The following is a 24,386-nucleotide window of genomic DNA, read 5'->3' as shown; positions in this document are numbered from 1 at the left end:
TCATTAAAAGTCAAGAAACTCACTGACACACAAATGTGTACGAGCACTTCATGGGCGACACCAGCCACACACGCACACAAACAAACGCATACGTTATTGACACCAAACTCCACAGCTGTGCCTGGAAAGTTCACACTCCGTGAGGTGAGTATCCATCGTCGGGGCTAAATATGCTTTAACACACATATGCAGGTCATGAATCACTGCTTTTCAAAGTCTGGTTTGACACTGAGAAAGTGGACGTGGAGGAATTGAAACGGACCTCAAATTATTTTTGAAAAACATTTGTGCATTCTGCAGTCAGGAGTTTTGTAACCAGATAACTGGAAGCTGGCGGTGTGCTGTTACAGTCTCACAAGGTAACTGTGATGTAGAAGAATTACAGACTGTAGGCTTTACGAACCTACGCTCAAAAGCTTCAACTCTAACAGAGACAAAATAGAATGATACAAAAAATACAGGAAAAAATGTGTTTTTCATGACCTCTGTTTGCTGTTGAAGATTTCTTTTTGGCAGCTGTGTGACAAAATAACACACTTTAGAGTTTTCTGAATGAGTAACTTTGACAGGAAGCTACATTCAAGGCTGTGTGACTGTTCATATTATTATTCCTAGAAATGAAAATTGGCCCAAATGTATGATTTGCAGTATTTGGGGGAAAAAATATTTTGACAGATTAAAATTGCACTATGATTCACAATTAGTGGGAGTGATCATTTCTGCATCATAATCTTCATTTGCATTCAAAAAAGTCTTAAACTCATGTTGATGTGACATTTGTTGGGGTCTGTACTAGGACTAGGAAAATAACAGGATAAAAAAAGATAGAAGCTATTACAAATGCAAAGAGATCTGATTCTGATTCAACAAGGAATTATAAATAAGGGGAATCAGTATATTTTTATATCAGCTGGCACACTTATTGAAAAAAACAAATGTAAATGACAGCAGTTGGGGCATAAAATTAATGATGAGTTCATCTTTACAAATCAAGACTTGATAGTCTATCAATAGCATTGCTGTGAGTGTAAAAAAAAAAGGTTTAAATTAGGGCTCCACGATACGGTAAAAAGCCATAAACCTCTAAACTTAACTAAACTATCTAAGTGTGCATCACCTGCGCTGCACACACAGTGGTCTGCTGGGATTTTACACCTGTGTGATAAGAAGGATGCACACTTTTATTTCCTTCTTAATTTTGATTAATTGGCTGGTGTAATTAAAAAATGAGAAATCCTAATGATTATCTCATTTTTGAGACCAGCATTATCAAGGTATATAAAGATACTGATATATTTGATTATTAACTTTATAATATTAAAAAAAATACATTTTAGAATATGGGAAGTTTTATAGAAAGAAAACTGAAACCCTATGGCACAAACATTTATCATGTGTTGTTTGTAGTAAAGTATGGCAAGCATAGTTTGCATAAATGGGCTAAATATACCAAACATGAAGCACAATGCTATGAAAGTGGCATCATTAGAGACTGAACGAAGAACAATTAGCTCTCCTCAGATGTCGGATTAGTAACACAAAGTTACAGAGAGCGGTATCATGAGGACGCCAAGCCATTCACACCTGCACTCCTTCCTCCCAGCTTTATGCGACTGGTTGAATAATAAGATCGGTCTATGCAAGATATTTTGCAATGCATGGCGTACAGATTAGTCTCTCTGTCACACAGAGAGCTTCAAAGCCAGTGCTTTAGACTGGAGCATATTGTGTAGAGGCTAAGATTTATCTGAACACACATTTGATTAGCTGCATTCTTCACAATGTATTTTTTAATCATGGATCAGGGGCAGAGCATTGAGTCTCACTAGGTTTGGGATATATTGGAGTTATACAGCCAAAACCTTCCCTGCTAACAATATTTATTACTTATGGGATGAAACCGGCTTCGATGCAATGTTGTAAATCAGACTGTTTCCTGTGCTTATTATAGCAACCACGTTGGCAGACGACCACAGACCACCACAGCCTATCTTACTGGGCCTTTATCAAAAGATGGCTCTGAAAATGTTGTAGCTAGCCCTTAACTAAGGACAGCAGCTGGAGCCAGCTGGGTTCTCAACGGTACAGTGAATTCAAATGGTGACCAAGTTTCATGAAACAAGAAACACCCATAAACTTTTATAGCCATACACACAAAGGTTACTCTGTGATCACCAAATATTCCATGTGTGGTAGTTTTATCCCCATACTGCGAGCCTTCGCCACGACATTGCAGTTCCACAAACATCCTGATTTCTTTTGCACCGTTTAGTTCGACACTCTACGAGAACACCAAAGCACTGAGGTACAGTACTTGTTACCAGTTTGTAACTGATACGTTGGAGTTTCTGAAGTACGGGTTTACTAAGCTAATAAAGCTGTGAACCAGAAACACAAAAAGCAGATAATGAAAAAACTAAACAGCAAAGAAAAGTTAGCCTTGAATGGAAGCAGGAGCTTAAGCTGCAATAATACGACACACCTAAGGATGCAATGTACTGCTGTGTGTGACACCACTTTCCTCAACTCGGTGCTTGATTAGCTACAGACATGAATTTCAGCCGTCTTTGAAGAGATGAGATTTCAGAAGAACTGCCATCAAAACTTAGCCTGTGAAGCAGACGAATCTGCATGCTCATGTTTCATTTGCTTCAGGCAGATCTGTGTGGCCGCCCTTCCGTTTAGCCGGATTTCCACCCGTCTTGGATCATTTCAGGCCAATCATGATACAAAGGAGCGTCACAATCACCTGTTTGGAGCACAACGCACTAGGCTCACAAAACTCAGGTGCACTGTTTAGCTGTAATTTCAGAAAGTTTGTCACCCGGCCGCCCTTTTTTTCCTACTTGAAAACGGACAAAGCACCGCCCAAACTTGCATGTGTCACTCAGAGCTGCGTCCCACGTGTCACTGCTCTAATTGGCTGCAGGTCTATCCAACTGACTGGCAGAGGCATTTGGGTCTGCACCTGTTGATACCACCGCTTGGAGTTCAAAAATGACCTGAGAGATGCCAGATTTGATCCCTAGGTAACACCTAAAGTTTAAGCTGTTTCTGAGGCTTTATAACCTGGCAAATTATAAAATTAGCAAATACTTGTGTAAACTATTTTCTATTGAAAGCTTCAACCTGACAAATGTATGTTCATTCTGTAGAGATTATCAAAAAAACATTCACACAGCAAACCACTGATCTAATAAGCTAACAAATAAACAAAATAAAAGTCTGACACTCCTGCTACTACTGCATTAAATACCCTGCCGTTGTTGTCGATGTGTGAGCGTTGAACTTGCTGGTGTCCTGGCAAAAGTCAAGTCACCACTTTGTAGTTGAAAATTCAAGCCACAGATGATAACAAAATAACCCTGAAGGGAAACACAAGCCTCAAAAGATAAACCACACATGACCTTTATTACTGCTATTTATTGATTCACATCAAGGCTCAAACACATTAATACAACTGAGGATTATACGGTCTAAGTTCCTATAACGTAAATAATTGTCAACATTTATCAAAATTACCTTTATTTCATGAAACCTACATATAAACACAACACGTACTGTACACTGTATTTTAAACCACAATTTTTGTTGTTGTGGTTGCAGTTATCATCGCAGTGGTGTCTGGCTACGCAGCAAGGGGCAAATCAAGCTATCAGTAAATAACCAGTGATATGCATGATAATCAAACAACGCCGGCGAGATGCATGACATTCTACAGGAGCAATGTAAGCAATGAACGCCTGATGAAGAGTGATTTCTCTATTGTTCCCCCCGACTCCTCCACCCTAATAATAGAACATATACTGTTGCAATACAGAAACTTAAACTGCGTCTCCAGCGCTCATTTATTTCTTATGATGTCACTACAATTATCCTCTAAGTTGCGTGAGAAGCCCAAACTTACTTTTAAGTGACACTGCTAAACTTGTTTTCTCTTTCTAATGGTGTCAGTATAGTAAATCTAGAGTGATTTAGTTTAGTAGTTGCTGTTTATTATAACAGCTGATTGGCATTCACACTCCTTATTGCTCTTTTTTGCAATTTTGCTGGAAAAGTTTGTAGTTTCCTTTAAATTATGGCTGATATGGTTCTTGTCCAGGAGAACTGTGTCTGTTTCAAGTCATTAGATACAGTCTAATAAAGACTTGCATGCATGTGCAGTCAATAGCTTCATGAAGCGAGATAGATGGGAGTTGTTTAGCCTTCTGCCACTGCACGACATCTTATCTTGTGTTATCTGCCACCACAATACTGCAGAAAAGCCTCCTAAGTAAGAGAGAGCTGTCACTTCTTCACATCAGAGCTGCAACAGTTTATAGATGAAATCATTAGCTGTCAACTACTTAATTAATCGGCAACTATTTTTGATAACTGCTTAATCGTTCTGAGTCATTTCTTCAGAGAAAATGGTTCAGTAAGCTGAGTATCTTTGGACTGTGGACAAAACAAGACATGTGAGGAGGTCACCTTGGGCTGTGGGGAAACAAGGACCAACATTTTTCACCATTTTCTGACATTTTATGGATCAAACAACTTATCAATTTATTAAGAAAATTATTAATCAATGATGAGAACAATCATTTGTTGCAGCCCTGCTTTGCAAAATGTGCAAAAAAGCTGCAGAATGTAAAGTATTTACACAAAACATGCACATCTGGGATGCTATTAATTCAGAACTTTACAAAAATGCCACAAAGGAAGAAATAGTTCAAATGCTGATAAGGTTTTCAAGAGACAGAAAAAAAAAGATCAACATGGACAGTAAAATTTAATTTTCGGACCAGAAGCATGCATTTATTTGCACAGATCTCTGTTGTCCAGCTTTGCAGATAACATTAATTAATTCTCCAAGAGGATATCTGGTCAAACCACTCATGTGTGCAACCACAAAAAGACTTTCATGTTCATTCACTGTATTCACATCTGAAGATCTATGAATCACCACTCTTTACAAAGGGCATACAACTGTTACTTGAAGAAAAAAACATATTATATAAACTGCAGTTGCTCTTTTTTATCTGTAGTTCAAACGGTTGCACCACAAGGTGTTTCTGACACCCCACATTTCTCTGTTTTAACGTGAAACAAAGGCACATCATCAAACTGCAAATATTGGAAATATTGTTGCATTTGTTGTCGGTTTTTTTGTAACAAAATATTCCGAGCAGAGCAGGCGTTTGTTACAGAGACGCTGACTAACACACACACTCATACACACATACACAGCAGCGTATTTTGAGAGCTGTCATCCCGAAAAAAGCACACGCTCTCTCTTTCTCACTACACACACACACACACACACACACTGCTGGCCTGCAGAGTCGCTCAGCTCTGCTCTGCTCTGCGCTGCATGGAAACCAGTCTTCCTGCCGTTTCTCCACATTACACTTTAAAACAGGCAGCAGTCCCACAACAAGCAGCACAAACCGGACACGAACACACGAAAACAGCTGATACTCACTTCCCCAGCTCCTCGTATAGCTGATACTCGTCTGTGAATCGCGTACAGGTTGTCGTGGCCATGTCGCTCCCCTGTCTCTCGCTTCTCGTACTTTGACAGCTCCGAAAAAAATTGCGGTGACTTTGCGATGAATGTGCGCGTGAAATACAGGTCCGCCCAGCAGCTAGACGGCCGTTGGAGCGGTGCAGTGCCTTGTCGGAGGCGCCGGGTGAAGGAGGCTCTGATACGGACACGCGAAGCGACCAGGGTGGGTGTTCACTCTCCGCTGACTCTCTCCACTATCTGACAGCTACCGCGCTCTGCTCAACCGACACATAACCAAGCGACCTGACAAGAGGCAACGCACTTCCTGCTCTGATTTGCAAAATAAAACTCAACTCCGGGAGTGAAATGTTCATTATTTTAGCATAAACTCGGTCCACGGATGTTGTGGAATTGTTTCTGATCATTTGACATGGAGAGCCTAAAATGATCCTTTTACAACTCTGCATACACAAAAATAAGTTGTAAGATAATAAGTAATAAGAATAAGTTGAGACTTTTAAAAAATTACAATGACATGACCTGACATTTTAATAAAAATGCATAACTGCAAAAAACAGGCAAGGTTTGAGCAACAATTGATGCAGCATACATTAAAACTCAGGTTAGGTTACAAAATAGCAGCCTTGGTTTACATTGCACAATAACCTTTTAGCAAATCCTCTAGAACATGCTGCAGCAGTACTCCACTGCACATATTGAGAAATATGAGCATATGACAAATAAACTGTTGCACTTTTTAATTTTCTATAATTGAATCTTAAAGCTCAGCTGAAATTTTCTTCACCGTCTTCTTCCAAATTATTTACAGTAAATTATGTTGTTTTATGGCAGTTCTTCATGAATGCTGGAGATATTAAGCCTCCTTTGCCTATAAATGTAAACCACTTAAGCTTTGGCAGAAAAAATTTCCTGTCATGCCAAGAGAACATATTTTAATGTTTTACACACAGACTATAAACAGTCAAGACAGACAAGTTTGCACGCAGTCTGTGGTTGAACACACTGTATAAAACGAGGAAAATATAACAACATAGCATATGCATTTTTGATGTATTCATTTTTTTATTTTGCAGTACACTGAGCACTGACTGGGAGTCATAATTCACCTGCCTCCTTTAAGCGAGGTCGTCTGTGTTAGCGGCAGGTTTTCACTTTATTTTGAAGGCGCAGCTCACTAGTTTTCCGGTCTTGTGCTGATGAAGTCTGGCTAACTTGACACAGTCCGCTTGATTTGGTTGCAGCAGCGGTACAGAGCGGTGCTGGAGGAGCGGCTCTCTGCCGCCCTCTAGTGGACACAGCGCGTAGCGGCAAAGCGCGGCAACGTAATCGAACAGACTTCCCGCCTGCACGGTGCGTATTTCCAAATAGGGGCAAATATGAGAGAGCTGGTTTGTGCCTTCAAAACGTGCCGCCATGTGTGCTGTAAATGCACGGCTTTATCTGGATTCAAACTGGATGATGTGATTTGTCTCACCGTTTAATCCACAAAATATTTCTGAAAGATTTATATTAATCCTGACATTAATTTTTAGAAAGACATAAATCAGACATCATAGCAATAGTCCAGGTGTGCTGTGGAGATAATAGGCTACAGCAAAATGTCACTATAAACGTTCAGGAAGCAGCCACGTAAGTCAATATTATAGAAATACCGCAAGTAACCTAATATTATTTGCAAAGCATTTGGATTTCATTGCATGATAAATATGCATGTTGCATTTTGTGTATTGAAAAAAGGTATGTCACAATGCAGAATTGCTTTCTGCACGTTGTAAATAAACTCAGGGCCATATCAAAAATAAAAAGCACCTTAATCTCATGTCCAAATTGTAGTCCTCTAAGAGAACCCCGCCAACCTATGAAAGGCTTCATACTTGATCAACCATGGTCACTATAATTTAACATCAGTCCAGATTTAGCTGACCGTATGTCTTTCCTTGTTATTCCAACTTCCAAAAAGTGATAAAAGTCAAAATGCTCTATGCCTCCTTTTTTCTGGGGACCCCCTACAAGTCACTCAAGGGCCCTTGCTGGTTCCTGCACCCCGGTTTAAAAACCGCTGAAGAAGCCACCAACCAGAAGAATCACATAATTTGTCTTTTTTGGACTGTCTGAATATCGTTTCAAAGCCGTCTCTACATTTATTGTCAGGTTTCTAATGCTGGTGGGTATAAATCCCTTTTATTCAGATTTATAGTCCTTAACCATCCTTCTTTTTTGTCTTTAAACAACCCAATGTGTTATGTGTGAGTAATCGTACAGTGTAAACTTTGTGTCCAGTATTACAGAGGACATGACCTCAGTGGTAGTCAGGCTACAGCCCTGCGTGATCTCTCATCATTGGATCTCTTCATGCATATTTTAAATTCTTCAAGACAAAAAAAAAGGAAAGAAAATATGCTTCTCTTTGCTTTAAGCCAAAGTGTCAAGCAGAGCACTTGCAGTTTAACTTCTGCTCCAGCAGCCCACATCGTCTCAGTCAGTGTGATCCCACCAGAATCCAACTTGGCTGCATTCAAAATGCTTCAGGATACAAATTCGCCAAAGCAGGACGGCCTACACACTGCCAGCAACACGTACACAGACACACGGTGACAAATGATTTGAATGTTCTGTGTTTGTCCTCTTCGTCACAGAGGCTACGAAGCCGTGATGTAGTGCCGGATATGCGACATCATGTGACCTCCAGCTGGTGATTACTGAGGCCTCACAGACAGACACAGCAGCTGATTATTCTTATGCTAATTTCTGGACAGATGTTTGCTGTGATGAATAGTGTGAATTTGGAAAGAAGGTCAGGAAATCTAGAAATAAAGGCTGTGTGAGCGGGGTTTGGAACAGTCCAAGAGACAGAAAGAGGGTTTAGCCAGTCAAATTTGTGAGTGACATCAGAATATGAGTCAAATAAACTCTCACTCCACCCCTGCTATGACTACATACTTGGCCGCTTGGACCCATTGGACAGTTGCCCTTTCACACCTTCATCTGACGTTGCAGGATGAAGATTCACTGATGTTCATGAAACACTGAAAAGTCCTCTCCCTTCAGGTGAACTACACTGGAAGAAACTTAAATTAAGGTTCAATTAAAGCCTTTATTTATTTATTTATTTATAGGAGATTATGCACACGCAGAACATACTGTGGGCATCTCTCTTTCTCTCACACACACACAGAGAAACACACATACACGCAAATCTCAGGCAGGGATTAGAGAATTGCCATGACACAGGAATAAATTAACATCATAAACACATATTCAGAGGAGCACAGATCACATTCAACACAGCACACGGTCACAGTCGTTAAAGGGATAGTTTGGACTATTTGAGGTGGGGTTGCATGGAGTACTCATCTGTAGTCTGTGCACTGGCTGCAGCAGATGGGGGTCAAAGACGCCCCCGGTTTGGAAAAGCAAAGTGGAGCCCCTGTGAAGGAAGCTCAGCAATGTACTGCTGTGGAAGGGATCAGCAGCAAAACATATGTTAACCACTTAAACTGGTAGGATTTTTTTTTTAAATATGGGTCTTAAGGGTGGGCGATATGATCCTAAAATAATATCCCAGTACTAAGGATAATCTGCCATAACGATATTCTTCACAATATGATAAAGAATTAAAAAATATTTTTGGTTTAGAGCTCACAACAGCTGTGGAGCTCTCCTCGCAGGATTTTTGGCTCTCCTTGTACTCAGCTGGGTTCTTCTTGTACTTCTAACATGTTACTGTGGGTTTTTTTGTACATCTGATCTTTTGTAGCCAAACCACTTCCACACCACTGAAGTTTCTCCCCTTCTTGAAACTAACTCCTTCACTGTGAAGCCGGTAGTAACGCAACTTTCTCTTTCAGCCATGTTTGTTGTTGCTGTGTGGTAACAACGTCAGCAAGTCAGAATATTTCCATTATCACAACATATCATGATATAAATTTTCTTAATCATGGAAAACATTCTAACAACATATCGTTCACAGTATGATATGGCACACCTTCAATGGGCCTTTTTTAAGTGTATATTATATTTAAAATGTTTTATTATTATATATTTTATAAGCCAAATAACACTCTCTCCAAACCAACCAAACTCCACTGGTGAAATCAGTAGTTTTACCTTGGAGAGCATGAGAGTTTGTTTGTGTTATCATTTGACTTTGGTGTTTTAAAAGGTACGTTCAGATTCGCCAAAGTCACGCAATGACACAAACTAACAGACTGAGGCACCGGTAGGAGTAAAAGGACAGATCTCACCTATGGAGTCTGGTTGAGCAAGAGTGATATTTGGCTTAAATTATTGGTGACTGCTGTCAGAAAAGGCAGCCTGACAGCAAGGCAAAGTGGTAAAATATTCTTAATATAGTACACACTTACACTGATATAGATTTTTTTTTTTAGATGGACCTTTTTTAAGTAGATGAAAGTTAGTTATCCATCCACAGAAGTTAACTGCTTATCTTCCATGCTGGTACCCTCTCTGCTTCTCCAGACTGGGGTCGTGTCAATCGCCAACTACTGTAAGTAATATAATGACTATCAATAAGTACCTCATACAACCCCACTTCAAACTACCCCTTTAAATAAATAAAATTATGTATCTCTTACAACATCCTCATGCACTGCCTGTCAACAGGCCTTTAATGGTTCCACATTATAATAATGTCTAGTACTTTTGTTACCATCCTTCAGTTTTTTGAGGCAATTACATGTTTTGTAGAAGGAAATGCACCCAAAGAGGTCAGAGATGTGTTTCTGGGTGAGTGTGTGTGTGAAGTCACTGCAGAAGCCGGACAGAGTTGACGTGTAGATGGTAGAGGAAGTCGGCATAGGACGCTCCCCCGTTGGGACTCTTGTCTTCCACCAGGTGGCGTTGCAGGGCCTCCTCGCAGGTATCTCCCTGCTTCACCACCCACAGCTGAGACAGAAAACACACACTCAGTCTTATCAGTGGCTCTGAGTGGTGAATCATCAGTCGACACCCACTGTAATAAATTTGACCTGATATGATTTTAGTGTGGATGTGAACGACGGTACAAGAGAAGGTTATACACCTTTAACACTCTCTGAGATCTTAAGCAAAGTCCTGATTCTCAAAATGCAGAGCCTTTCTCTGTCTGCCTTTGTGGGATTAATACAAATCTGTATTAGCACGCCTTGAATGCGCTGCAGGGAAACATCATAATCCTAACAGCAGGCCCACAGCAGAACAGTTCACTTCCATTCACTATCTGTGAGGACAGAAGCCACATTCAAAGCATATGACTGAACATGTGGCACCTAAAACCACTGGGAAAAAAATACCGGTGAACTATTTCAGTGCTCAAATTCTCACTGTAATTGCACTTTTTGTCTCACTTAATCTAATTATTACATCTTTCAAAGGATTCAAAATGCCTTCAAAATGTTTGTTACCTTAAACTGTCCTGATGATGTCATGATGATATATGAAATGATGTTGAGATGTAAAAAGGCAGAGCAAGACTTTGTGTGGTTAAAACACAAAGGAAGACTAACACCAAAACAAAAGGTCAGAGCTTATCGATCCTCTGAGGCAACTGGAAATATTTTAGTTGATAATTTCATCCCTGAGAGTTTTGAGAAAGTAAAATAACTAACATAAAAAATCTACTTAAATTACTTAATTAGCCAATACTGCTTATGCTCTAACAACCTCATCACTTCCAGACAGCTGTAGTGTTCACTTTGTCTCTACTTTTGTAATGTAGCAGAGTAGCAGAGCTTTGCTTTTTTTTCCCACTGGTGGCAGCACAAATTTAGACTAAATCTGACTTGACACGAGCACAGCATAAGAGCCAGGCTGGCAGCAGAGGTGATGTTAATCGCCCTCTAATAATGAGAGAACAACTGTGTAATGTAAGGTCACAGGTGTTGGTCGACTCATGAGGCTGTTCGCCTGCAGCTACAGCAGGACAGTCGGCAGCAGCTCACCTTGCGGGCACAGAGCGCCTCAGAGTTCAGTGTGTTGATGAGGGATCGAACCCTGATGGACAGAGGGTTCTCGAGAACTGGCAGCTTGGTCTGAAAGAACACATACACATATAATTAGAAAGTAACCAGAGGCTTTGGCTTAAATCAGTGCCATAAAAAAATAGCAGAGCTCAGGGATGAGAGTCATCAGTCTTTATATAAAACCAGTTCTCCTTGATTTCCTCGTCTCAATAATTTCCTCTTAACATTATTTCAGACTTCATTCCTTTAACAGTTTGGTTACCATGTATATCCAACACCATTTGTCTTCATCTACTACATCTTACTGTGTACACCATAAGCAATTAAAGTGTAGTTTACACATAAGAACACTAGCTGTTGTTGCCCTCTGATGGATGTAATAGTAGTGCCGAGCATTTTATTTATTGGGTATATTCACTGTAACTGGACTAAATCTTCTGGCGTAGATTAGCCCTTGTGTGCTGTGTATGTATACCTATATCCATCTAAGCTCTTACCTCTCCAGAGGGCAGGGACGAGAAGCAGCTGGTATTGAAGAGCTCCACCAGGGTGCATGCTGGGACTTGGGTGCCCACCCACAGCAGCAGGGTGAGGGGTGCATGAACCAGATACAGACCTCTGGGCTCCAGGCTGGCGGCACAGCAGCGCAGCACCTCCTCTGGGTTTAAAGAGTCAGAGCCGTCGACTGACAGCTGCTGCAGGTGACAGATGAGTCAAAATTTACTGATGAGAGTTTGTCTGGGTCCAGACGTTCAAATCTGTCCACTCCACCAAGTTGATTGATTCTCTGAATATTCCATGAAGTGTAATGACTTATCAATTCAGTCTGATATCAGGCTAGATATAAGTCAAAGCAAAAACATCAACACTGATCCCTGTTTTCCAAAGCCCAAGATGACATCCTTAAATGTCTTGTTTTGTTCACAACCCAAAGATTCAGTTTACAGTCATAAAGGAGGAAAGAAACCAGAAAATATTCTCATTTGAGATGCTGAAATCAGAGAATTGGGACATGTTTTATTAAACAATGACTCAAAGCTATTAATCAATTTTCAAAGTTCTTGGTGTTTATTTTAATAGCTGATTAAAAATCAATTAAGCAATTAATCACTGCAGCTCTACCTTCATCCAATATTTACTCAGTGGAAACAGAACAACATTAATTCAGTGCTGGAGAAACTTTGTTTTAATATAAAAATAACAGCTCAAACATCAGTGTGGCCCCTGCTGTCTGCCTGTTACTGAAAACTGATTTTCAAATGAAAGGAAAGATTTTATTGCTTTGCAACGTACAAACAGTGAATAAAACCCTTTCTCTTTTTCTGTTCTCTTTTTCTCAGTATAAATTTAGATTTTTTTCAGTCCCGTTTTCTGCATGAAATGCCACACGATCTATGATTAATTTAAAATTACACACAAATACCAAGACTAATACAGAGTTATTAGTTATTACTTACTTTGTATTTTCCATTAGTTTTTACTTTTATTTCTTTTTCAATTCAGTTTAGGTTTCCAGAGTGAGTTTGCTTATTTGAGTTTAAATTTTATTGTTTAAAAATGTTGTTTTATTTTATTTTTTAATATTTTCAGTATTATAACGTTGAAGGTTTTTTTTTAATTATAATATAGGGCATGTTTGTCAGGGACAGGGTTAAAGATGTTGCTCAAAACAAACAGACTGGTGGTACTGACCAGAGGCAGCAGCAGAGGGTAGAAGTGTGTGGAGGTGCTGCAGGTGTCCATGCCAAGCACCCGGCAGCGCTGCTGCAGCCGCTGGTGGACGGAGCTCCTCAGGCCCGGCAGCAGCACCTCGCTCTTCCTCAGACTGTTGATGTAAACAGGAAGAGCTCGCAGGTACTGAGGGAGGACCAGCTACAGGACACACACAAAGAGTACAGTACATACGGTCAAAAAGATTTAAATTAAGTCATGTTGCAGTTAAGTTTTGCACAGTGAATAGAAAGACTGAGACATATATAACAAGAGAAAGATGGTGATGCCTCACAGTAAACTTTGTTTTCAAAAGAAAACAGCTAAACAACTTAATAAAGAACTTAAGTAAAGACTAAATTAAGTCCCTCACATTTTTCTAGTAATTGAAACAGCCTTTCATGAAGTGTATTTTAAGTTTTCTCACCTGTCCAGCAGATACTGAAGCAGAGCAGCAGTGTTTGCGGTAGGACGCCAACGCTTCTGTTATCTCTGTCTGCAGTTCCTCCCTCAACTCCTGTAGAGGGCGCTCCAACACTGCACAGTAAACTACACAGAACCACCAAAATACAAAATAATGTAGTCTAATGTGACATTTTAAACTTCAAAGATTTATTTTTTCACTTTTAAAATTTTGTGAATTACTGTAGACAAATTAAGGTTGCAAATTTTGTACGCTTTCCTTCACCAATAGTTGAAAATACAATCGATTAATCATTTATAATTACTAAGATATAAAAGGCACATTTTTTGTGTGCTGCAGTTACTGACATTTCTACACTATTGATTAATTAATTGATTAATTTCTTAATCGATAATGTCTATCATTACCATCCCTAAAACTCATGATACCATAACTAAGAAGGAAGTTTCAAAAGTACAGTACATAGTAATTAGCTATTTACAACACAATGTATGCTGATGTTACTAAGCAGTGCATTTTTTTTACAGTATGATGCAATAAAATATAGTACAAGATTCTCACTCTTTTTGCAGTAGAAGGTGAGTAAAGTCTGGGCCTGGTACTGCCGGAAAGCGTCCTGTAGGTGACGTGAGCATCGCAGTGTAAGAGTGTGGACCCTGGTCCTCCTGTCTCCTGTCTGGGTGCTGTAGGACAACACAGCCTGACAAACAGGGGGAGAGAGGACAATTAAAAATAAGTAAGTTTAACAGGATGAATATCTGTCGAATCAACAGAAACAACTTTATAAATGACAATTCAATTTAAACTCAACATGATTTGCATGACATGAAAACAACAAAAGTGACAGGTCTGTAAAATTCAACCGATTTCTCATCTAAATCGATGATCATGGATATAAACCCACCTGCATGGCGACACCTCTCGTCTCGTCCAGAGCTCTGGTGTGTGCGAGCTCCACAGCTAGTGTTGTTTGCCAGTCAAGAGTTGCCATGGTGACGTGGCCGGGGCTAGGCCCAGGGATAAAAAGTCCATAACAGCCGGACACACGCAAATCTGAAAAGAGAGGTACAAATATTGGAATCACGGGTATTTTCAAAGGGCACTGCCTGAGTAACCACACACAGAAAAATCTCTCACCTTTGCTGACAAAAATCCTGAGCTCGGCCTTGTAGCCTGTGTCTGTCTCCACAATCCTCTTTAGATCAGTGCTGAAACGCTCTCTGTCCAATTCTCCCTGTAGTCAGAATAATATGAAAATACCAGTTTACAGTGGAACCTCAGACTCATCTGTATGGTTAGCATGTTCCAGTCATCAGTTCATCAAAATGCAACTAAAACACTTCATCCATGTCTCTCTATCGGCTGCTTCAAAGTGCAGACAGAAGCTGAATATTTAAAATAAGGTTTTTACATAACTTATCTTACCTCTGTTGCCTTATTCTATCAAGCACTGTTTCTTTACATTTATTCATTATACACTATATATTTTATATTTCACTTTATATTTAAAATTCTATTGTTGTTATTCTATGTTACTGTAATTTTTGAGCAACCTCTGGCACCAGAACTTTTTTTTGGGATTAATAGTTATATCTTATCTTATCTTATCTCATCTCATCTCATCTTAATGAGAATATTTCCTTTCACAAAAGACTTCAGCAGCCAATAACTACTAAAACGTTATTTTGTCTAATGTGGTTAATGCCACACAATTTACAGTGGTACAATAAATGTGAGGAGCTGTTGATTTACCTGGAGGTGGCTGTAGGTGTGCAGAGCTCCACCTGTTAGATATGGAATGTGTCCCGGCCAGGCCCCGCCCACATCTTGCTGGGAGAGGACAAACAGGTGAACGCCGCAGCCCTGATTGACGCACTCCTTGGCCAATGAAACAGCCAGCTCTGACGGCTGAAAGATGGACTGGAAACAACAAAAGAGCAGGCAATTAATGCAACCATAAAACCATGAAGCTTTCTTCATACTCAGTGTTGCTTTGTCCTGCGGTTAACTTTAAGGGCACTTAAGCACAGTGACACAACTGTGTTTGTGTGTGTGTGTGTGTGTGTGTGTGTGTGTGTGTGTGTGTGTGTGTGTGTGTGTGTGTGTGTGTGTGTGTGTCTGAGTGTTACAAACTTTTGGTTTGTTTAAGCCAAAGAACCCTGAGGATGAGTTTTTGTGTGCCATCTCTATCAGAGGGGCAGTATGGAAGATCAGCAGCTTGCCAGGGCAATTCAGGGCCTAGGAACAAACAAAACAAACTCCTTAAATCATACAAGGTCACTGGCAATAGTAAAGTTGTTGATAGAGAATGCAGTTAATGTGGTAAAGTGAGATCTCTACCACTGATCAATGACATTGCAAAGAATCGGGGTTGTTGTCCCTCCTTCTGCAGCCACATCAAATATAAAACAAACTTCCAGTAAACTGTGTGCAGTGATGACTGACCTGCAGTACCGCTAGTCCTGCTTTGACAGGCAACTCCATGGGAACTCCGCTAGAATCATCACACTCTGGACTAAACTGAGGAATAAGCTGCAACACACTGCACACACAAAGACAACAGACAGATGATAATCAGTTACACCACAGACAACTAAAGTGATTAAGTTATTTTCAGCAAAGTAGCAACAAAATGTCACTTTGCAGCTTTAAGTTCATTCATAAAACCAGGCCATAAATTTTACTTCATCATGTCTCTAAATACAAAATTTCTCTCTGAAGGACAGAGCACATGCTGATCAGTCAGCTTCCAGCTTCTGGATTTAGTAGTTTCTCAGTGGATGCTTTCCAGATTAAAATCTAAAAGCAAAAACTGAGTTAACTTTAATTTTGTTCATGTTCTATAGGGCTGTCCCCTGATAGTCGAGATTTTTCCAGTCGAGCAGTCCTCTTCTGCCCTTTGTGAGTCAGTGTGCATTAGAATAAGAGGATAAAACGGTGCAAAAATGCACAGGGAGAACATCTCGCTGAGGGATAAAAGGGAATCATAAATGTGGTTTCATATTAACCAGCACTTATTAAAAAAATCTCTGTGACAACATGTGCTGCTGGTGAACTGAGGAGAGAAGGTGAAGCGGGTGGTGAATAAACAAGTTTCACCTCTTGTTTTTCAAATATGACTTGTAAGAGTGACGTATGAAACCACAATATGAGCAGAGTCATGTACACAATGAATTTCCTGTACCATTTCAGTTGAGTATATGCTGACTCTGCAAAACACATCCGACAAAATGTTCAGTCAACACGTCTGTTACCTGTTGATACTTTCTATGCAGTCTTTCAGGGGCACCAGAAGCCCCTCCCTCACAGGAAGCTGCAGGTCTTCTGTGTCTGTGATGACCAGCATGTGTGGGCGGGACAGAGCGGGGCTGAGGTCGTACAGGTGGATCCTGCTGTCATACGTCATAAAACCAACACGGACGTCCGACAAGGACTCACCATCCTCCCTACAAGAATAAGATGAAACTTTAATAAAAAACTTAATTGTCACCATATAAGTACAATGAAAGCCTATGGAGCAAGCCTATAGGTTCCTATACCAGAATTAAAAAACTATACAAAATATAGATATATGTAGACACTATATGGTGTAAAGAAACAAAATATTAAACAGTGAAGAATGACATCAATGAGAGTAAGTGAGCGAGATTTTATGGAACAGACTGTTTCACAGAATGATTGTGTGTGTGCGTATAAAGTTGGGTGGGAGTGTGTTTTACCTGTTCAGAGAGGACAGCAGAGTGAGTATTTGTTGTGTTGCAAACTCCAGATGTCCTCCTCTAAGTGCTGAGGCAGACACATCTATGGCAAGCAGCAGTGCGGCAGGTTCAACCTGAGATGAAGAACAGCAGTTTACAAACACACAGCATCTTTCTTCACATTATTCTGTCCAAACACAAGCCCAAATTGTCAATTTAAACATTTAAAAACACAAAAAAGCAGCCCATATTCACAATGGAGAGACCAGGATAAGCAAATGTTTGTATTACTGCGTGATGTCCATTAAAGGTCCAGTGTGTAAGATTTACAGGGATTTATTGGCAGGCAGAAACTGGATCCCCCATTAGATGCAACAGAAGCAGCAGCTATTCCTCCTGGGGTCCATGTTTCTACATTTCTACATGTTTGCACGAGTTTTGCGACCACCACGTTTCTCCTACATGTATAGAAAGGGAGAGTGAGATAAATTGTTTGCAGTCTCTCCACTTGATGTCACTAAATCCTGCACACTGGACCTTTCATCACTAAATTAGTTCAATGATGTCAGGTTACCAAACCCCCCACACATTTCAAAACTAATCAACCTTAATGACCCAGAGTAGAGCACTTCTATGTTGGATGCTTCAGCATGAGTGTTTTGGAAAGTGAGTGTCTTGCATATTCAATATCCAGACAGCTGCTCCCCATACACACACACACACACACACACACACACACACGTAAACTGTATGTTTGACAAAGCCCACATTCATAATGACAACTATCCTGCAAACAAAAAAACTAACTATTGTAGCAATTGTAACTAACCGTCTGAGAGTTGAGTATCTCGTATGATCCCATACTGAGTTCAGGCCTCTTGTCTTTATCCACACGAACCCCCTCCACACCTTTGGTGGGCTGGTAGTGTTGCCACGGGACTGAGAAATGAGAGAACAGAGAAAAACTGTTAAGGAAGGACACTACAATGAAGGAAACTACATTCAGGTTAGGTTCAGCATTTCAACATCTGACTCATCAAGTTGTAACTCAGTGATTCGCAGTGAGAACCATAATGGAAACAAGTCTTCTGGATTCATTGTGATTTCGTTCTCAGTATGTAATGACAGCTGTGCAGTGTTATATATTTAATAATCTTGTACTGAACTGACCTACAACACATCTTTTTCTTTAGGATGCATCTTTTTATAACACTGTTGTCTACATTATGTCCCTATTTTCATCATATGCATTATTTCTGCATACCGTTTTGCAGCAGATGTCCATGATGATGTGTGCTGCAAAGCTGCTACAATCTAAAGCAATTTGGTTGATGCTAAAAATACCTATGGATTAGAGCTGAAATGATCAGTCAATTAATGGATTAATGGGAGAGAAAAATAAGCAGCAGTGATTTTGATAATCAGTTAAGTTTCGAATCAAAAAGTCACTGCTCAGACGGCCACTTACCTTCACTGAGTTTACCACAGAAGGGGCAGTAAAACCTCTGACCACAGTCCTGCCAGCCCATCGCCGGGCACATGGAGGCTCCGCACCAACTACAACCCATAACACACTCTGGCTCTTTGCACACTGGCAGGGGCTTCTAGAAGCAACACACACACACAAATCCATATTAAATACACAGGTTCATATCTCCACAGAAACTTTTATTCTCAACAGCTCATGAGTTCACTGCATTGTTAAAGAATGGCCTTGCTTCTATTCAAACAGCTCCCTAGATATTTCTCGACTTGCAAGTCCTTGTTTCATTACTGCTGTTATTTTTCCTTCCATATTTATTTATTAATTTCTTTTTATTTAATCTTTATTTAATTAGGCAGCCTTATTAAGATTAAGACATCTTTTCTACGAGAGACTTGGGATAAAGAAACATTCACAAGAACAGCAATCAGCAAGCAAAAATAACACAAATACACCATAAATGCAATAACCACGAATGAATAAACAGTTACAAGAATCACGAAAAAAACAACAGATAATAAAGCTTTAAATTTTCAAGACACTAGTGAGACTCTAGTTTGACGGCAGTTTTCAGTTCATTCTATTTAAAAGGTGCACAGTATCTGGAAATGGTTCTGTTAACATGCGTACATAAGGGATTAAGGACAAGTAGTCAGTGGAATGATTATAGAATAAGCAACATGGCAAAAAAACTGACCTCCCCAGCATTTTGTTTTGCCAGAGGGGTGACCAGAGCTCCCAGCGGCAAACGGCTCAGCAGGGCAGACTGACCTTCACAGGGCACGCAGTACGAGGTGGAGCGGATGGCGAAAGGACTCGCGTTGCCTACAGAGACAAGATCAAGAATGAAGGACATGGAGGGCTCAAGGAGAAAAAAACTGAAACATCAACACCAAAGTCATATTTATAACTCAGAACTAAAACAGAATTATTTTATGTCTTGCAAAAAATCTAAAAAGCAAACAAAAAAATCCCATTGATCTGGGTATGAAACACTTAACTATTTCAGTACAGACAGAGTCGTTACAATCCTTTTGTCAGTCTGACCAAAATATTTATGCTAATAAATTGATGGCTGGCAGCATTTAGCAAACTAATCTCAATACATGTATACATACACCTGATGTTTTCTAAAGTAGGTGTTCATTTTATGAGATTAAATATGCAAGTGTTCCAGTATATTGTTTTTTACCAATGTCTCTTTACCTCCATTAAAAAAAAGATAACTTATCAAAGTACTAAACACATAAAAGTTGCTTAAACATCAGTCACCCTATACGCTGTAAGTAATGTAGATGCAGTGTTAAATGTGCTATCTACACCCAGTGCTGGATAAAATGCATTTTTATGGAGAACATCTCAGTGACACAGATGCAGACAGTGTAGTGTGAGTTTACCCTTGTCCTCTATGATACAGGAAGTGGTTGCTAGTGGAGGAAGACGAGAAAAAGGCTCTGAAACGAAGACCTTGCCCTCCCACTCTGCCCTGTCCTCTGCGATCACCTTCACCTGAGACAGACAGAAACACAGACTGTTAATCATCAAGAGTATGGTGGCATTTCACTATATTTAAATATCATTAAATATCTCTATTCATACAATAGTTATAGCCTTCGTATAAATATGTAAGAATTTACTAATAAGCACAAAATACAGACTCCTGGAACATAGTCCATCTTATTGTTACAGAAATACAGTATATTAGTGGTTCTGTGATACTTCTAGTTAAGTACTGGACCTTTTCTTGCTTGCCTCTAGCCATTTTACCAGTTTTCTTTAAGATGTACAGAGAATTACATATCTACAGCAAATAACACATGTCAAATAATGCAACGCTTCATGATCTCTGATGTGTGTCATCTGCAAGTGTAAACGCCTGAAACATGTTAAGCAGTAAATAGTTTTTCATAGTCAGAGGAGTTGAAGGAGTCAGTCAAGAAAGGATGTTACAAGAGAGAATAAAAGAACTTACAGCACTGGGCAGGAGATCTGGGTCCAGGCCGTAACGAGACTCAGAGTTAGGAGACTGCAGACAGAAAGTTTTGATTATACTTAAATCGTGACATTATTATAAAAGGACCAGTGTGTAGGATTTAGGGACATCTAGTGATGAGCTTGCAGATTGCAACCAACTAGTCTAGCTCCTTCCCTTCCAAATATGTAGGAGAAACTACGGTGGCCATGAAACTCATATAAAATGCAAAAGGGCCTATCTAGATCCAGTTTAACTCTCAGGCTAAATGGAAATGATCTCAAAATTGACATTGTTACATTGAGTACAATGCACTAAATTAACACAATATATCAATACATAACTGAACAAAGTGGGTTTAAGGGTGACTCTCGACTAAAGCTAAAAAGATCTACTAGAGTTGATAACAACAGAAAAACAAAAAACAATTTTAATCTTTTTTCAGACAAAAAAAAAAAAACAACAACCATTCTCTGGTCCTAGATTCTCCAGTGTGAGGGTTTGCTGTCTTTTTTCTGTTTTATTGCAGTGTAAACTGAATATCTTTGGGTTTTGGAGCATTGTTTGAACAAAACAACACATATAAGGATGTCACCATGACTGAAATATGTGACATTTTATAGGACAAATGATAAATGGATTTAGTGGCATCTAATGGTGAGCTCGTATATTGCATCACATCACACCCCTTCCAGGTGTGTAGGAGAACCTACAGAGGCTGCAAAAATCATGAGAAAGATGAGTTTGTATCTAGAATCAATATCAAGTTTGTCCCTCCTGAGCAACTGCAGAAACACAGTGTGCAACATGTTGACCTCTATAGAAAGAGGACCTGTGTCTGATATACCTGTTAGATATAAATGGCTCATACAATGCTAACAAAAACAGAAGGATTCTCATTTTCAGGTGATTATACACAAATGAAAACACAGTTATGAATATTATATTTCACAATAAATCTCCGGAAATCTTAAACATTAGACCATTAGTTCAGAAAATATTTGCTTTGTGCCAGCAATAATTTCCATATTTACTACCGTAAGTGTATTTTTCTCACCTGTGGCATGCTGTTCCTGTCCTGTGCAGCTGCATTAGGAGCAAACTCATTAATGGTCTCTGAGGAGAAAACAGAGGTGTTACTGGAGGGCAGTAATGAAAGATCCAGAGGAAATTAGGGTACTATTTTCTAAATTCATAAGTGGGCTGTTTTCATTGAGACTGCAACATTTATTTGAAAGAATAAAAGGTGTACTTTCAGTATCAGTATGGTGGTGGTATACACCCTGGTTGATGGGACTAACATGTGGTGCTGTATTTGACAGCTAAGCAATGTGTTTTGGCCTATAGTGCCACCTGAAGTTACTTATTTTTTAATTTCACAGACCAATGTTGCTCCAAGTGGGCTGGTTCATCCTTAAGTAGATTTATGGGTCATTTAATTTAAATGAAGGCTCTGTAACATGCATGTAAGCATGCCATGTACATATTACAAATAAACTTACCTCTAGAGTGTGGAGGAAGTGTCCACTGAGGCTGCTGTTGGACAGGAGAGGTGGGTGAGACATGATTATGGCTGTATCCAACAGTGGACTCCACCTTTGCCCTCTCAAATGCAGGCTGGGGTGCACACTGTGGACTCTGGTTTACACACTGCCCAAATGATGGAGAGCTGATAGACAGATGTTTTTGATGTGGTGACTGTGGTCCATTCAGTGAACCCTGGTGTGTGTATGGAGGCTGTAAAGGGGGAGATATTGCCTGGTAAGGGCTGTGGGGGGAGTAAAATAGCATTTGATGTGGCTTGCAAGGCTGCGTCCCCTCGTTCATAAGAGGAAGAGAACATGGAGGTATATTTCTTCCTTGGCTTGCACCTGGAACCATGGATGAAATATGAGCATCAGGAGTGATTCGCTGCACGCTCTGATCAGCATTATTAGCATATAGCGTGCTGTGATGAATGTTGTTTCTGGATGACAAGGTGGCGATGTCGCTCTGGCAGCCCTGGTTGGACCCCTGTAGATAGTTGAAGCAGGGTCTCGGGTCAGAAGGTGATCCCAGGCTAAGATGCTGAAAGCTGGGCAGAGGGCTGCAGGTGGGTTCTTGAGGTGAAGCTGGGGACCAGCCGTTCTGGCCCGCCCACGGCTGACAGGGTGTCTGGCTCTGATTGGCTGCGGGGACATCCATCATGCTCCATAACCATCACTGATTGGAGTATTTGGCCTTGGAGGAGGGATCTAGCGAGACGACACAAACTTGCATTTTGATAATCACGGTCGTGATGTAATTGTTAGTACTGTTCTGAAACTGGACAGCATTACTGACAGTGGTTACTACGGATGGCTAAAGGCTACTTCCAACCGTTAGGTGGCAAAACTTAGCTTTATTGTGAGATTACTCATAGTATTCATCTTTCTAAAATGACAGTTAACTGTCATAATGTTACCACTAACAACTAACATAATCTAAATGCATGATGATGACAGCACATTGTCAAAAATATGATCACCTAGCTTATTTCTTGAATTGTTCAACGTTATTCTATAGTTAGCATTAGCTAAGTTAGCGTTAGGTTAATTTATAATAGTAGGCAGCAACATGGAGCTGTCATGGATGTGAAAGTCTCCACAGGAAGACTTGGCAGCCAGCTGCTCCACATTAACAATGAAATAAAAAGCCGCATTTGACTAAATTTGATAAAACATGACAGTCGATACCTTTGGACATCAACAGTACAGAGGGGTTTTGCTTGCAGCACCTGTCCGTGAACGTTAACGTCTTCATTTTTCCCTCTGCGACGGAAGCGAAACACTCAAGACATTTATATAAAATGTGTTGTTGGCTCGTCTTTGCGTTTTCATAAGATTCAAATCCATGATAACAAGCTGTTACATGATAGACAGCATTATTTTAGCCGCAGCACAACCGGTTACATTGCTGAACCTCAGCCTTTGCGGCAGTGTTAGCGTCATGTTAGCAAGAATCACGACATCACATTTCCGTCTTCCCTTTCAAAGTAAAAGCATGCGATACTTAGATATGAGAAATAAATACAACACAATTACCCTAGCAGTAAAGCAGTTTCTGTGATGAATTACAGTTAAGTTGCTGTCTGTATGCACTAGTGGAAACAATTAAATGATATTTACTCATGTACAATTCTGATGTATTGTGCATTCACCAAAAATATAATAATATCATTTTTCATGAGTGCAAGTAAAACATCTAATACTTGTTTCTCTCAAATTTTGTTCACAAATTTGTTAAAATCTGTAACAGCATTTTGAGATTTCGGTGACTCCTGTTCTAGTCAGGGATTTATGTTGTACCTGGAGTAATGTTAAAAAAAAAAATCTTACTCCACAAATCAGGAACTCTTGAGTATAAAAATGGTGAGATCGGTGAGAAATGTATACATTATAGTGTCCAGAAAAAACACAGCTCCCTTGTTTATTTGTACGTGTTCACAGGCCAGTCTTGCCCAGTCCAATATGGTGGCATTACTGGATAATCCAAAGGCCAATGCTGCATGTACATATATCTGTCTATGTTTAATTTTACCTGCCTGTGTTTCATGTATGCTTTGTTGAGGGTCTGACTGACCAAAATGTCAAAATAAAGTGATACACTGCA

General features: G+C 39.9%; 2 protein-coding genes across 50 annotated transcripts in view; both read right to left on the bottom strand.

Moving 5' to 3' along the window:
• camk2b1 (calcium/calmodulin-dependent protein kinase (CaM kinase) II beta 1) overlaps positions 1 to 5,772 on the bottom strand; it is a 94,417-nt gene extending 88,645 nt beyond the window's left edge. For all 48 annotated transcript variants that reach the window (XM_084728302.1, XM_084728315.1, XM_084728332.1 and 45 more), the window contains exon 1: positions 5,465 to 5,772. In XM_084728302.1, coding sequence (XP_084584428.1) covers positions 5,465 to 5,526 — 62 coding nt within the window. In that variant the 5' untranslated portion in view covers positions 5,527 to 5,772. The remainder of the gene's footprint in view (positions 1 to 5,464) is intronic.
• A 3,965-nt stretch (positions 5,773 to 9,737) lies between these two features.
• LOC146320163 (protein transport protein Sec24C) lies at positions 9,738 to 23,715 on the bottom strand. 2 transcript variants are annotated; one of them, XM_084728294.1, is made up of 21 exons: positions 23,471 to 23,715; positions 22,259 to 22,990; positions 21,814 to 21,872; positions 20,757 to 20,810; positions 20,182 to 20,293; positions 19,482 to 19,609; positions 18,770 to 18,905; positions 18,131 to 18,240; positions 17,323 to 17,435; positions 16,858 to 17,049; positions 16,049 to 16,145; positions 15,737 to 15,841; positions 15,356 to 15,523; positions 14,741 to 14,837; positions 14,508 to 14,656; positions 14,165 to 14,303; positions 13,607 to 13,728; positions 13,162 to 13,341; positions 11,967 to 12,164; positions 11,449 to 11,538; positions 9,738 to 10,414 (listed from the first exon to the last, which is right to left on the bottom strand). In XM_084728294.1, the coding sequence occupies exons 2-21, from the start codon at positions 22,941 to 22,943 to the stop codon at positions 10,274 to 10,276; spliced, it is 3,075 nt and encodes a 1,024-aa protein (XP_084584420.1). In that variant the 5' UTR covers positions 22,944 to 22,990; positions 23,471 to 23,715; the 3' UTR covers positions 9,738 to 10,273. The 2 variants fall into 2 exon arrangements, with proteins under 2 accessions (XP_084584420.1, XP_084584421.1); XM_084728295.1 differs by having other exon boundaries at positions 11,967 to 12,161.
• Between the last annotated feature and the right edge of the window lie 671 nt (positions 23,716 to 24,386).

This window comes from Lutjanus erythropterus, chromosome 10, assembly GCF_056507025.1.
Source record: "Lutjanus erythropterus isolate fLutEry1 chromosome 10, fLutEry1.hap2, whole genome shotgun sequence".
NCBI lineage: Eukaryota > Metazoa > Chordata > Actinopteri > Lutjaniformes > Lutjanidae > Lutjanus > Lutjanus erythropterus.
Note: the sequence above shows the minus strand (reverse complement) of the source record. Positions and strands in the feature narration are given on the sequence as shown.

Excerpts from the sequence above, each read along its gene's own strand:
- LOC146320163 (XM_084728294.1), bottom strand. The coding sequence starts at position 22,943 with ATGATGGATGTCCCCGCAGCCAATCAGAGCCAGACACCCTGTCAGCCG. Across the intron at positions 18,241-18,769 it reads CTGTGGTAAACTCAGTGAAG|TCCCGTGGCAACACTACCAG; the intron begins GTAAGTGGCCGT and ends CTCATTTCTCAG. Across the intron at positions 13,729-14,164 it reads CACCTTCTACTGCAAAAAGA|TTTACTGTGCAGTGTTGGAG; the intron begins GTGAGAATCTTG and ends GGTTCTGTGTAG.